This window comes from Ipomoea nil, unplaced genomic scaffold (genome assembly GCF_001879475.1).
Source record: "Ipomoea nil cultivar Tokyo-kokei standard unplaced genomic scaffold, Asagao_1.1 scaffold1250, whole genome shotgun sequence".
In the NCBI taxonomy this organism is placed as follows: domain Eukaryota; kingdom Viridiplantae; phylum Streptophyta; class Magnoliopsida; order Solanales; family Convolvulaceae; genus Ipomoea; species Ipomoea nil.
In genome coordinates this window covers 371,177-384,883 of record NW_017617678.1, presented here as the reverse complement: position 1 = coordinate 384,883, position 13,707 = coordinate 371,177, and the positions used below count along the sequence as shown (strand labels likewise).

General features: G+C 37.2%; 1 protein-coding gene and 1 long non-coding RNA gene across 4 annotated transcripts; one reads left to right on the top strand and one right to left on the bottom strand.

Annotated features, from left to right (window-relative positions):
• Positions 1 to 1,342: 1,342 nt before the first annotated feature.
• Positions 1,343 to 13,505, bottom strand: LOC109184086. Its single transcript, XR_002054701.1, has 4 exons — positions 13,426 to 13,505; positions 12,080 to 12,085; positions 11,283 to 11,289; positions 1,343 to 1,353 (listed from the first exon to the last, which is right to left on the bottom strand). It is a non-coding gene; the product is annotated as an uncharacterized LOC109184086 (long non-coding RNA).
• On the top strand, positions 5,291 to 7,255 carry LOC109184085. Of its 3 annotated transcripts, none has more exons than XM_019334126.1 (5): positions 5,291 to 5,416; positions 5,535 to 5,617; positions 6,124 to 6,235; positions 6,826 to 6,872; positions 6,950 to 7,255. In XM_019334126.1, exons 1-5 carry the CDS (start codon positions 5,329 to 5,331, stop codon positions 7,094 to 7,096), a joined length of 477 nt encoding a protein of 158 aa, XP_019189671.1. In that variant the 5' UTR covers positions 5,291 to 5,328; the 3' UTR covers positions 7,097 to 7,255. The 3 variants fall into 3 exon arrangements, with proteins under 3 accessions (XP_019189671.1, XP_019189670.1, XP_019189669.1); XM_019334125.1 differs by having other exon boundaries at positions 6,124 to 6,259; positions 6,826 to 6,864; positions 6,945 to 7,255; XM_019334124.1 differs by having other exon boundaries at positions 6,124 to 6,259.
• Positions 13,506 to 13,707: the final 202 nt, after the last annotated feature.

The following is a 13,707-nucleotide window of genomic DNA, read 5'->3' as shown; positions in this document are numbered from 1 at the left end:
TCTTTCACCTTCCTTTCTTTTTTACCAAACCAGAACAGCAGAACTCATTTCCTTCTCCTCCTTCAAATCCCTAAACGGATCATATAACGGGTAATCATCATATAGATAATGTACGTAACGGAGATGTAATACTCATAATAAAATTTGTCAATTTATCACTATCTTACCGAGCAATACTATTTATTATTGAAAGTCTCACAACTCTAAAAGGTTGCAATAAATGAAATGATTGCCATCACTAATAACCTATTATATTTCTTGTCCGAAAAGGTTGAATCCCCAATTTTAACTCGATAGAGTATTTAGAATGATGTAAATCACGATAATTCAGTGACTTAACAGACAATGTCAAATGTCGGTACGCACAAGGGGTTAGCTCACTTTGGGTATAATACCTACACTGTCATTATCGAATTTTGAATCTTGATCTCTTGTCTCAAATACTGTCTATTGAATCAATGAGTTAAGTCTGTGCGGGATATCTATTATATTTCTACCATATGACATACGTACACAATCTATGCGAGATTTTCCTAAAGTTGTATTACTAAATACTTTATAAAGAGATATGATACAATTCAATTTTATTATGTACAAAATATGTTCACGCTCTTGTGTAGTTGTGTAGGGAAAATGTTTGCTTTGTCTCATGGTACAGTGACTAGTCTAACAATTTAAAAGGCCTCACTAGAGAAAATAATAGTCACCCTTATAACCCAACATCTATTATCTGTCATTGTGAAATTTTCCAAATGTATTATATACAATGCCTTATACTTAATTTAAATTGTATCTATATTATTGTCTATTTTACTGGATCACATATTCACATGTGCCCTTTGTAAATGTGGGCATTGTGTTTTACAACCTTTTTTTTTTTTTTTTTTTTTTTTTTTTTTTTTTTTTTCATCACTTATATACGTTCGACAAATTAATACACAGCATTATAACTCAAGCACGACTTTTAAAAATTTCATCAGAATTTAGTACCTTTAATTTACCGATTAGGTCAAAAGGGGTCTTCATGCAAAACCACTTTCGGGCATCGATTGTGAACATATATAGGTCATGTTTGTAACACAGTTTGTTTATCAGTCAATTTTGACTTATTTGATTATTATTAGTTATTTAATTGGCTTGTTTAAACAATTAATATGCGTGTTTGATTAATTAGGTTTTTGTAACAACTTAAGGGTGTGTTTGGTTGGCAGGTTTAGCACTCAGGTATGGGTATGAAAGTGATTGCTATTGTTGGATTGATTGGTTTTTAAAACACTACTATGAGTTTGGAATACCCCATTAATGGAAAAACCCATTCACTTATTTTATAAGGATTTCATCCCATTATTCATCCTTAGCCTAATCATTTCCATTCCACCCTATTACCAAACATGCAAAATACTTTCATCAAAACTCATTACCATTACCAAGTATTTGATACTCATTCCGATTCCGATTCCCATGTGCGAACCAAACATACCCTTATTGTTTCAAAATGCTAAATTCAAAAAGCTACTCAAAGCAGTTTTTCGAGAAAATCATTTTACATGTAATCAGTTATTAACTAACTGCTAATATACCAAACACTTTTCTACAATTAGTTAATATTATCAACTAGTCAAACCTACTAACTCAATCAGTCAACCGCTATTTACTTAACACCCCATAAATCGAAAAAATGTTAGGCACCGTAAAAATTTTGATAATGGAGGTAGCAAATTAAAGGTAGCATGGAAAGGGTGTGAAAGTTAAAAATGAGAAGAGGATTGGAGATCGAGCTCTCGTGTTCTGCAAATGTTGTACAAACCCAAACTGTAAAGTTAGGATTAGGGAATAAACAATGAAGATGGGTTATTGATTCAATGCAGTTCACCACTTGCCCATGTTCTTCTTCAACGTTTTGGTTGACTGTACTCCTGGGGAACTCTGCTTTAAATTTCTTTTGTTTTTACTAATCACCATGCATCCTTTCACCTAATATTATACTGCATGCTGCCTCGTGCTACTCTATACTACCATTTTATTTTAACCAACTTAAAAGAAGCTAAGCTAGCCTCACTTCTTCAATTCTCACCTTAGCTTAGCTTTCCCTTTCTGAACACAAAACCCCAAGAATATATTTCTTTTAATTGCCAAATACTTTGACCAGATACTGTTGCCATTATATTTTTAATGTTTAATGGCCTAGACACTACTGTACTTAATTGCGTACGTGTTCTTGTTTTTACATATGTAAACCAGTATATGTTTAGTGAGTGTGTAATATGATATATGGCCTAGCTAGGTATGCAACATAGGGACAATTTATATCATGGACCAGAGTTCATATAGCATTATGGATCCTGAATTGAAATAACGATATACAAAATTCATACTCGTACGGTACAGAATTTCATAACACAAAATACAAAAAATCACTATACAAGACACATATCATAGCATTATGGACCCAGCTAGATTGAAAAGACGAGGTACATAATTCGTACTCGTAAGGTACAAAATTTCATAACACAAGACACATACACATGTTATATATTCACTTATTTTTCAAATCTGATTTAGGTACATAATTTGTGTTCATAGGTACAGAATTTCACAACACAAGACACAGAAATTCATAACATAAAATACAATTACAAATTTGTTCTAGATACAAAATTCATACTCTTAAGATACATAATTTCATAATGCAAGACACAAAAAGTCATCATAACACAAAACATATACATATGAATCAGGGTCTACAGTGCAGTGCGAAAATGGTATAATGATTGCAACATATATAGGCAGCAAAGAAATGCATGGCTCCTTAAAATTTTCAAGCGCAATATCAATAACATTTTTTAATTTCCACTACTAACCGCCATTAAAGATTATTATTCTTGGACAACCTTAGGTTGCGCCTATTGTCCTTAGTTTGAACCGATTAGTTTAGTTTACCTCCTTATATAGTCTTTTACCGGTTAAAATCATAAAATGAGATTTATCCATTTTACACTCTCAGATAATAATTACAGTTTCCCTCGTCATGCATACCATTCTTAATTAACATACTAAGCAATTGGCTCATGAAACTCATGAACATTATATTATTTTGAAAGAGATTTGCATTGAGATTATATAATATATAGTGAAGAACTACACTCACAAAATCACTTATGAACAAAAACTCTTTAACTGGACTCTTTCAAAAACTCTTTAAAATTCTTAATCAAATACTTTCCGACTTTGAAAGACTTCCTAATTAAAAGTTTGAATTGAATACCTTTAAACTTTTACAATTCATAAAAGTCAAGAACGAATACACCATTCTAAGGCTCTCAAACTCTTATTCCTGCCATTGGAATTGAACCGTTTAGTCACTCAACCTACGGTTAATTTAAACCCTTTAAAGAATAGTAGGAGAGATGAACTATCTCAATTGTCCTCTCAAATATACCTTAAATAATATAGTAATTGAGATTCTGTTAGAAACAAGTGTAAATTAGATTTTGATGATACCAAAAGACTTAGGAAATTTAGTCTCCAATTTGTGTTATTCTTTTAGACTTAGGAATTTTCATTCACTTTGAATAGTTCCAAGGAGTTCAAATAGTTACACTTCGGATAGGAAACTAAACTCTCTATGAACAGTAGTAGACAAGGAGCTACGAAGAATGGATGCTGCGAAGAGTTCAAGATGAAGAGTCGAAGAGTTGAAGAATTGAAGACCGGAAGGTAGCAATGGCCGAAGAGTGGAATGGCCAATAACCTTGCCGAGTAGTAATGATTTATAATGTGTCGAATAGTAAGGACAATTATTTGAACGAAAGGTTAAACAAGCTTAATATTATAAGGTTCAAAGCATCAACTCTAAAGGTAAGAGTTGACCGTACCACTCAAAAGAACTGTTCAAGACATTCTCTGAGCAAACAGTTTGAAGCCTTAAAAGCCAGTAACTTGTGAAATGTTATCGAGGCAAAAGGATTCCTAGGAAGACATTCCAAGATAGATTTTCTTTAAAAGCCTAGACAAAAGGTGCAAGCAAAAAGTATAACGAAGCAGATAAAGGTGTGTCAAATGGCTAAAAACTATGGCATAAAGTAACCTTTCGTATTGCCCACTGGTCAATAACCAAGAGTTAAAGGACGTTCGAAATGTATCTCTCTCCAACGGATTTATTTCAAACTACCCTATAAATACATTCAATCAAGACTGAAGAAGGGGTTGGTCTTTCAAGTAAAAATCTACAAGCTAGTATCCAAAGCTTTCAAGTGCTAGAAACAAGCGATCAGTGAAGAGAGGAGATAAAAGCTGAAAATTCCAGATCAAGCTCAAGACTTTGGCAACGAGAAGTCAAGATTCAAGTTCCAAGTCTACATTAAGTTGGAGGATTAACATTCCTTTTGATTGACAATCTTTGTAACTCTACTAAGTTGAAGTAGAAAGAGTCGGAGTAAAAAGTTGAGGCTAGTGAAAAACCTGGAAGCTAAAAGCCAGCTTTGTGTTCAAGGCTCAAATGTTCCTCATTGCACTAGGAGTTTTAGTACAGTGCAATCCTCCAAGGAGTATTTGAAGAAGAGTGGACGTAGGCTGGTTGATAGCTGAACCACTTCAAAAATCTCTCTATTCTCTTTATTTTACAACGTCTATATTCTAGTCTATAATAACCAAACATAAAATATGCAAAAGATTATATTGTGCTTAATATTTAAAAAGGATTCACGTTTTTTTTGCTGCAAAAACTCTTTATAATAAGTTGTTCTAACTTAAGTTTATCTTAAGTCTAGAATTTGACAATTATATAACACTAAGGACTAAAAATGTAACATTATGAAGAATTGAGGGGCTCAATTCCTTTAAATTAATTTACAAAGACAAAAATTTGAAAAAATGAAACAATTCAGGGCCAAAAGTTTTGTTTTCCTTTAAAACAAATACTATCCTTCGTTCCATGGCAAGTGGCGATGGACATGGCAGAAACAGTCGTACCTTCTCTTCCACGCTATCATATATGTCCCTCTTCCCTAGCCCTAACCTCGCCCAATTCAAAAAAGAAACTGCATGCCAGAAATGAAAAACCATCGATCTTCAATCCAACTTTTTTCTGTACCAAATTTGAATATTTTCTTTATAAATTAAACTCCTCGAGTCTCCCAATGTACTGCTTGTACAGTGTACACACAAAACAACTTATAGTATTTTTTTTTAATAAAAAAAGGTTTGTTGGAATCTTAGCTTTGACTTGGGTCTGGAATTCATAGTCTCTATAAATGTCCCTATATTCTCACTCCATGTGATCCCCTCCTTCTCCTTTCTACATAAACACAACACACAAGAAAGCCAAAAATGGTGTCCTCAAAGTCTACTACCTTTGTGTTTTGTCTTGTGTTCATTTCCACATCCTTAAACAGTTCTCTTGCTTATACAAACCAAGGTAATTAGCTCTCCAACACCCTTACTTTAATGTTCGATCCATTCTTTCTTGATGCAAATATATATGTTTTGCCATGAAACCAAAACTAATTTAAGCAGTTCGATCTTTTTCACTACAGTTACAAGGAAGGTTGTGGTTGAAGATGATGAGAATGGTTTTACCATGACAAGTGGGAGCTCTCTTAGACACATGGAACACAAGGTAACACTATATATATAATAACCCGTTTCTATTACAACGTAACAATATTGTTAGGATTAATTGCTTAATTATCACTACGTAAGTCATAATTTTATTTCTTTATAGACGCCATACATATTTGAGAGGCCTTTTACTGGACTCCACCCAACAATCCTCTATCTACCAATTGATGGATTTGACCGTTTATCTGCCTCCGCCTAACAAATATATATATAATGAACTAATGTCATTGTAATAGAATTTCTTGTGACAAAAGGTGGAATTGCCCACCCCAAACACCCTACACCTCAACGCGACAGTTTGTGGAGAGATAAATCATGGTGACTCAGCCAACCATCAGAGATACCCACCCCAAACACCCGACACGACAGTTTGTGGAGGGGTAAATCATGGTGACTCAATTGACCATCAGAGATATCCACCCCAAACACCCTACACCCTGACACGACAGTTTGTAGATGGGTAAATCATGGTGACTGAACTGACCAACAGAATCTATATTGCAGGAGATTTTGAATGGCAACGATGATGAGATGAGGAAAGGGAAGATGGAAGGAAGGAAGATGATGGTGGAGAGAAAAGACATGATGAGGAGCAAGGGAAAGAAGAAAGAGGAAGGTGGCAAGACTACAAGTAGCAATGGTAATTGTTCAGAGTGTAGTTTTACTGTGGGAAATTATAGCCATAAAGGGCAGGGAAAGATGATGAGAATGCAAAGAAAACTGAGGATTATTAGAAGTACAGATTCCATCAAGGATAATCCAGGCGGTTTCATGGCTTTCAATGCTGATTATCATGTGGCAAGACCACACCCTCCTAAGAATAACTGATAGATACAAATCCAACATTATTTATCTAACCCCTACTAGCTAGTGTATACTTGTATGTACGCAAGAGTAAATCAAGAAAGTTCAAAAAGGAATTTTCAAGTTTTGTGTAAGCAGCTAGACCTAGAATCACCAGTACATTCTTTAATTTGTAGTGTATTTTTTTTTCCCATTTTTCATAGTTATATATTGAATGAAGAAAAACAGAAAACAATTTTGTCACCCCTTTTATCTTATCTTTATTCTTTTCTCTTATCATTTCAAAATCAAAAACTTTAAAAAAAAAAAGGATCATATTTGCAATTGCCATATATGGGTAAGTATAGAGATGAGAGAATCTGCAGATTCAATAATCTCAATGCTTTGCTTGTTTCCATGCAGGAAATGGAGTCTCAAAGAGCCCACTTGCAGATACCCATGATCATCAGGTCCTCTTCTTCTTCTTAGCTTCTTCTTCTTCTTCTTCTTCTTCTTCAATTCATTGATTTCTCAAGTACAATATCAGAAGCTTGAACCTGAAAGGGTTTCAAAGGATGCAAACAAGCTTCTGGGCATGATGAACAAAGACTACACCGGAGGTTCTGGGTCGGGGCCTAATCCTCGCCATAAACCTCCAATCAACAATCATGAATCATTAGATGGACGAGGTTAATTAATTAAACCAGTTTTACCTTAGCTTCAATGTTAGTATAGTTATAGTTAATGTGCGTGGTTTCGGCCAGTTAGTTTTGGGTTTAATGTATCCACAATTTTGGCTTCTCATATGTAATATATATAGCTGTACAAGTATATGTAGTAAACCAGTTTTACCTTCAATAATGTTTTTTGAAAGGACCTTCAATAATGTTAGTATAGTCCTTGGCTCTTTCTTGTTTTCCCCTACTATTACCACTGGAATGTGTGAGCTTTGACTGTTAATACGTATCAATGGCAATATATATGTGCACTTTCAATTTATTTAGTATTTTTTTTTTCAGTACTATCGACTATATTACAAGGTACTATCTATTCAAATAGTGTACTTTCCATCATAATTTCTTTAGTAATTAGTTACATGCAAAGTTTTCTTCTCCTGTCCGACATATTTCCAAATACAAAAGACTCTTTTGTATTTGAAAATATGCCATATTTTAGTGGTAAACGAGATCACGAATAAGAAAATGGTTAGTGTATCCCAAACAACAAAACTCCCGTTGCATGTTCGGATTTTATTAGAAGAAGAAATAAACGAATAAAACATATTACCCGCTTACACTACTGGAAATTATAAAATTTTCGACCACATGAAAATGATTTTAAATCAAGTTGAAAGCCTTAGTTCCGACCACTTTTGATATCCGGAAAAACCTTTGTTGCTATTTCCGACAACTTTTTGCTTTTGACTTAATTTAAGATCACTTTCAGGTGGTCGGAAATTCAATAATTTCCAGCAGTGTTATTTCAATTAAAAAAAAAAAAAAAAACCTATCATCCATTCAGATAAAAATACATTCAGAAGTGACGACAAATTTCTCATCTTACTCAATAGTACGGGCATTACGGGGTATATAGTAAAAAATGACTACACATATAGTATTACTAGTTTTTCACGCGCATTGCGCGATTGGAATAATGTCCAATGTTTATTTTCAAATAAGTACTTTAAAGTATATCAATGTAAGATTATATTGAAATTGTTTATGCATATATAATTGAATGTTGAATTTGCGTATTTAAATAGGTAATTCTAAGTTTACGAATGCAAGATAATATAGTCAAGATTGATTATAATTGTCAATAAAATAATTATTTACAACTTTTAAAAAACGCTAGTCTAAAAATAATAGTGTAATTAAATACTACATTTGGTTAAAATTTCTTTAAGTCTTCTACATTCTCTTTTGGGTAGCATTGTCATTCTCTTCATCTTCAGTAAATATACTCTTCTTTTATATTGGTAGTGTGTCATGTTTAATTGTGCATTTATGATTATGCATTTGATGAATGAAATAATAATAATAATAACAACAACAACAACAACAACAACAACAACAACAACAACAACAACAATAATAATAATAATAATAATAATAATAATAATAATAATAATCATGTTTTATAAATTACTACATTTTCATCTTCAAGGACAATGAGCATATATTTTTTTCCCTGATGTTGCAATAGCATTATTTGGTTCATTTTTCTTAATGACACGAACTTTACAACTTCAATTCATTTCACTGTTTGCGTATCACTATCAATTAACTTGAGTTCACTTGTCATGTCTAATATCCTGATGTCATCGGTAATGTTCATGAACAATGTTAACACATAATATACTTTAATTTAAATGTATAATTTATGGAGTAAAGAGTAATAGGAATCATAGATTACGTAAGGATGAGAATGAAAACATGAGATACCAAATAAGGATCAAATAAGAATCATGAGTATTTTAAAATAATTGGTATGTATATATATATATATATATATATATATATATATATATATATATATATATATATATAATTAGGTTCAGGTGCGGTTAAATATGAGCCATTGATCTTGCTTAAATCAACGTCCAGGATTGCCAAATTAAAAAAAAAAAAAAAAAAACGCGGTGACAATTTGGTAATTTTTTGCATCTAGGTCAAATCTAAGGTGCGTGAGTTTCCTTCTTAAGGTGTGTGGTTTTTGTGCTTAAGGTGCGTGAGTTTTGTGCTTAAGGTGCGTGGGGTTTCCTTAAGATGCATGGGGTTTGTGCTTAAGGTGTGTGGGTTCTGTGCTTATGTGAGTATTTGTTGAAACTTAGGGTGCGTGGTTTTGTGCTTCTTAAGGTGCGTGTGTTTGTGCTTAAGGTGTGTGAGTTTTTTGCTTAAAGTGTGTGGGTTGTGTGCTTACTGTGAGTATTTGTTGAAACTTAAGGTGTCTGGTTTTTCTTCTTAAGGTGTGTGTTTTTTGTGCTTAAGGTGCGTGGGGTTTGTGCTTAAGGTGTGTGGGGTTTGTGTTTAATGTGAGTAGTTGTTGAAACTTATGACGTGTGGTTTTCCTTCTTAAGGTGCGTTGTTTTCTTTCTTAAGGTGCGTGATTTGTATGCTTAAGGTGCGTCAGTTGTGTGAAACTTAAGGTGAGTCATTTTAAAAACTTAGGTGTGTGGTTTGTGTTCTTAAGGTGCTTTGTTGTGTGCTTAAGGTGCATGATTTGTGTACTTAAGGGGAGTGGTTTGTGTTATTAGTGTTGGAGTGTAACGATTGGAGTTTATTCAACGTAAAGCACAAAGCTTAAATAGAGAATAGGACCATGAAAAGAGGAGTGGTTATACCTAAACCACAATGCTAGGCAAAGGAATAAACAGAAGAATAAGCATAACCAGATAAACATAACAAAAACCTAAAACTAAGTCTCAACACGCCCCCGCAAGATTGAGGCACCGTCAGTGAGCCCAAGCTTAGACCGGAACATAGCAAACAAATGAGAACCAAGAGGATTAGTTAGGAGGCCAGCCACCTGTTCAGCTAAACGAACATAGCCAACACGTAGGGCACCAAAAGTAACCTGCTCACGGACAAAAAAGTAGTCAAGCGCCAAGTGCTTCATCCTAGAGTGGAACACCGGATTTTTGCACACATAAGTAGCACTTAAATTATCCGTTATCAAGAAGGGAGTAGAGCGCAGACAAACACCAGGCTCCCGCAACAAACTCTGGACCCACATTACTTCACCAGCGGAATTAGCAAGCGCCCGGAACTCGGCTTCCGTGGACGACCGAGATACTGACCGTTGTTTAGAAGACTTCCAGGAAATGAGATTGGAGTCAAAAAAGACATAGTAAGCCATGGTTGATCGCCCCCCGTCACGAACACCACCCAGTCAGAGTCTGAATACGCCACCAGCGAGAGTGGGCAACACACCGGAAATGAAGGCCAAAATGCAACGTACCTTTCAAGTAGCGCATGACTCGCTTCACAGCTTGCCAATGACTCTCAGTCGGCGAGGCCATAGATTGAGCCAAACGATTCACCGTAAACGAAACATCAGGCGTGGTAATCGCCAAATACTGCAAGCGGCCAATGGCGCGACGATAAGTCGTGGAGTCAGGACGCGGCATCCGCACCTAAATCAACCGAAGGACACATTGGAGTAGAGACCGATTTCGCCCCCGTCATGCCAAACTGGTCCAGTATGTCAACCACGTACTGACCCTGAGATAAAAACAACCCAGTTGTCGTAGATACCACTTCAACACCCAAGAAATGGTGCAACAGACCGAAATCCTTCAAAGAAAACCGCTTAACAAGATGCCGGACAAAAGCAGCGGTGAAGGCATCATTGTTGCCTGTAACAATAATGTCGTCGACATACACTAAAAAAATACAAAACGATATTACATGTACAATGAATAAATAAGGAAGAATCGGCTACAAACTACTTAAAGCCAAAAGAAACCAAAAAGTCAGGTAACTAAATATACTAAGCCCGAGGGGCTTGCTTTAGCCCATAAATCGCCTTCTTCAACCGGCACACATGATTAGGCTTCTCAATATCAACAAACCCCGTAGGTTGCGCCATATAAACCTCCTCAAACAGTGTACCATTCAGAAAAGCATTGTTGACGTCCAATTGACGCAACGACCAGCCCTGGGATAACGCGATGCTAAGAATGACACGCACAGTGACCAGTTTTACACCGGACTAAAAGTTTCAAAATAGTCGCGACCCGGTTCCTGTAAAAAACCCTTAGCCACCAGCCGAGCCTTGAACCTGTCTACAGAGCCATCGGTACTAACTCCCAAGTGGAGTTCCTTACCAGTGTATTGAACTCGTCCGTCATAGCAGCCCGCCATAGGTCATTCTTGAACGCCTGGTCTACACTACGTGGTTCAATTGACGGGGCAACCGGATGAGAAGTGGTCAAATTTACAAATTTGTCGCCAAAATATCTGGTATTAGGACGCCTGTTCCTATTCGACCGACGCATAGGAGCGACCGCAGCCATCTGATCTGTCGAAGCCATAGTGTCGCATAGAACATCAGGCACGGATCGGATCCAGGTTGCGTGGAGGTAGCTTGCATGGAATCGGCAGACGAACCTGAACCAACCACCGGCACCGACTCCACCACTTGAGACAATTGTTCAGATCGCGACTGCCCTGGAGGACTAGCAGCCGGCGACGAGTCCGAAACACCCAAACCAACCGCCGAGGGCTCATCACTAAGAACGATTGGCACCGGCGACGACGGAGCAGGAGGGTGAAGTGATGTGCGATCTCCCGAGCTCCGACCAGCTGGCACCGGTGAAGCGTTGGACGGCGACCACACGGCGTCGAAAGCTGTACCCAACGGTAGGTGAGGCTGAACCTGTGCCGATGTTGAAGCCACACCCGACGTTGAGGATAAAGCAGGCTGCTGATTAGGACCAGTGGAAGGCAACATAACATTACTTGCAGTGCAAGAGGAAGACAAAAGCAGAGGTACACTCACGTTTGAACACACACCTAGGTCAGTGGACACAGACTAACGAACAATGCTACTAAACGGAAATTTATTCGGCACAAACCTGACGTGACGCGAAACATAGACCCAACCACTAGATATTTCTAATCATTTGTAAGCGGACTGACTCAACGAATAACCTAAGAAGACACAGGGTAGGGACTTTGGACTCAATTTAGCTGGAAAGTACGATTTTAATCAGGGATAACACAGGTACTCAAAAGGTTGTACTTTTTGGTAGTTCGGCTGCTTGTTAAATAATTTTTCATACAGTGTAGATTGACTGAGAATTGCAGTGGGAATTCTATTTATTAGATAAGTAGCGGTTTGAAACGCATAGGTCCAATAAGAAGAAGGAATGGACGCATAATGGAGTAGCGCCATACCAGTCTCGACAATATGCCTGTGCTGGCGTTCAGCCGGACCATTGTGTTCCGGAGTATGCGGCGGTGAAGTGAAATGCGAAATCCCCAGTGAGCTAAAGATAGGCATCAACTTGATGTACTCCCCCCCATTATCAGAAAATATTGAAACAATATTATGGCCAAAATAGGTCTCTACCATACGTTTGAACCAGAGGAATATAGTGGGAACATCTGACTTCAGTTTTATAGGAAATAACCAGACATATTTGGTATAGTGATCAACAAAATTGATGTAATACTTAAACCCATCTACATAGACCGTTGCAGAACTCCACACATACGTGTAACTTAGTTGCAACGGTCGTGAACTGGACATGGAACTGAAGGAAAAAGGGAGTTTGTGACTTTTATTAATGTGGCAAGAATTACAAGACAACGCCTTGAGATCGTCAGGCGTAAAATTAACATTATTATTCCTAAGTAGATAGACTAAAACCTTAGAGCTGGGATGACCAAATTGATGGTGCCAATGTGACAATGAGGACTTGGTAGCGACATTAAGCTGAGGCCGCTGGACAGGGATGCTGTAGACGTCACTCACGACTAGGCCCCGTACGAGAAGAGTTCCGACTGCAGATCCTTAACAACAAAATATTTGTCAAAAAATTCAACCGAGACGGAATTAGTACTACAAAGTTTGGAAACTAAAACAAGATTTTTGTGCAAACTTGGAACACATAACACATCGGACAAGAGAATAGACCGATTAGTTGCGGGTATAGAGACTGACCCAGTGTGTGAGATACGTAATGACTTACCATCGCCTAGCATTATCTCGTCAGGTCCGTTGTAGTCCGCGAGAGTGTGAAGCGAAGTGGCATCATTAACCGTGTGATGCGAGGCTCCAGAGTCCATAAGCCAGGACTGAGTAGGCAACGCCACGGTCGACGTATCATGAGCCGAGGGAGATTGTCGTGTAGTGGTTTGAGGTTCGAGCACAACCACATTGTTCTCCTTCAAAAATTTGGCCAACTTGCGGCAAAACTTGGTGTCGTGCCCGGGGTAGTCACAAAAGTTACAGTACCTGGGAGGCCGGTTCCCGCTATTCTTCATTTGGTGTTGTAGCCCATTTGAAAAGCAGAACCCCCTCTGCCACGGTGATTGTAATTTTGAAACTGGGAGTCACCTGAGCCATTATAACGCCGTTGGGTGGCATTTGTAGTAGGCATATGAATGTGCAAGGCAGTTTCGTTATCTTTCATCAATCTTTCATAGTCAGTGAGAACATCTTGCAGCTCACTAAATGAGATGACCTCGGTTCGTACGCGAAGAGCCACCACAATGGGATTGTATTCATTGCCAAGCTGCATAAATATATGTACCACGAGATCTTCTTCGCTGACCGGACTTTGAGCTAGCGCCAGAT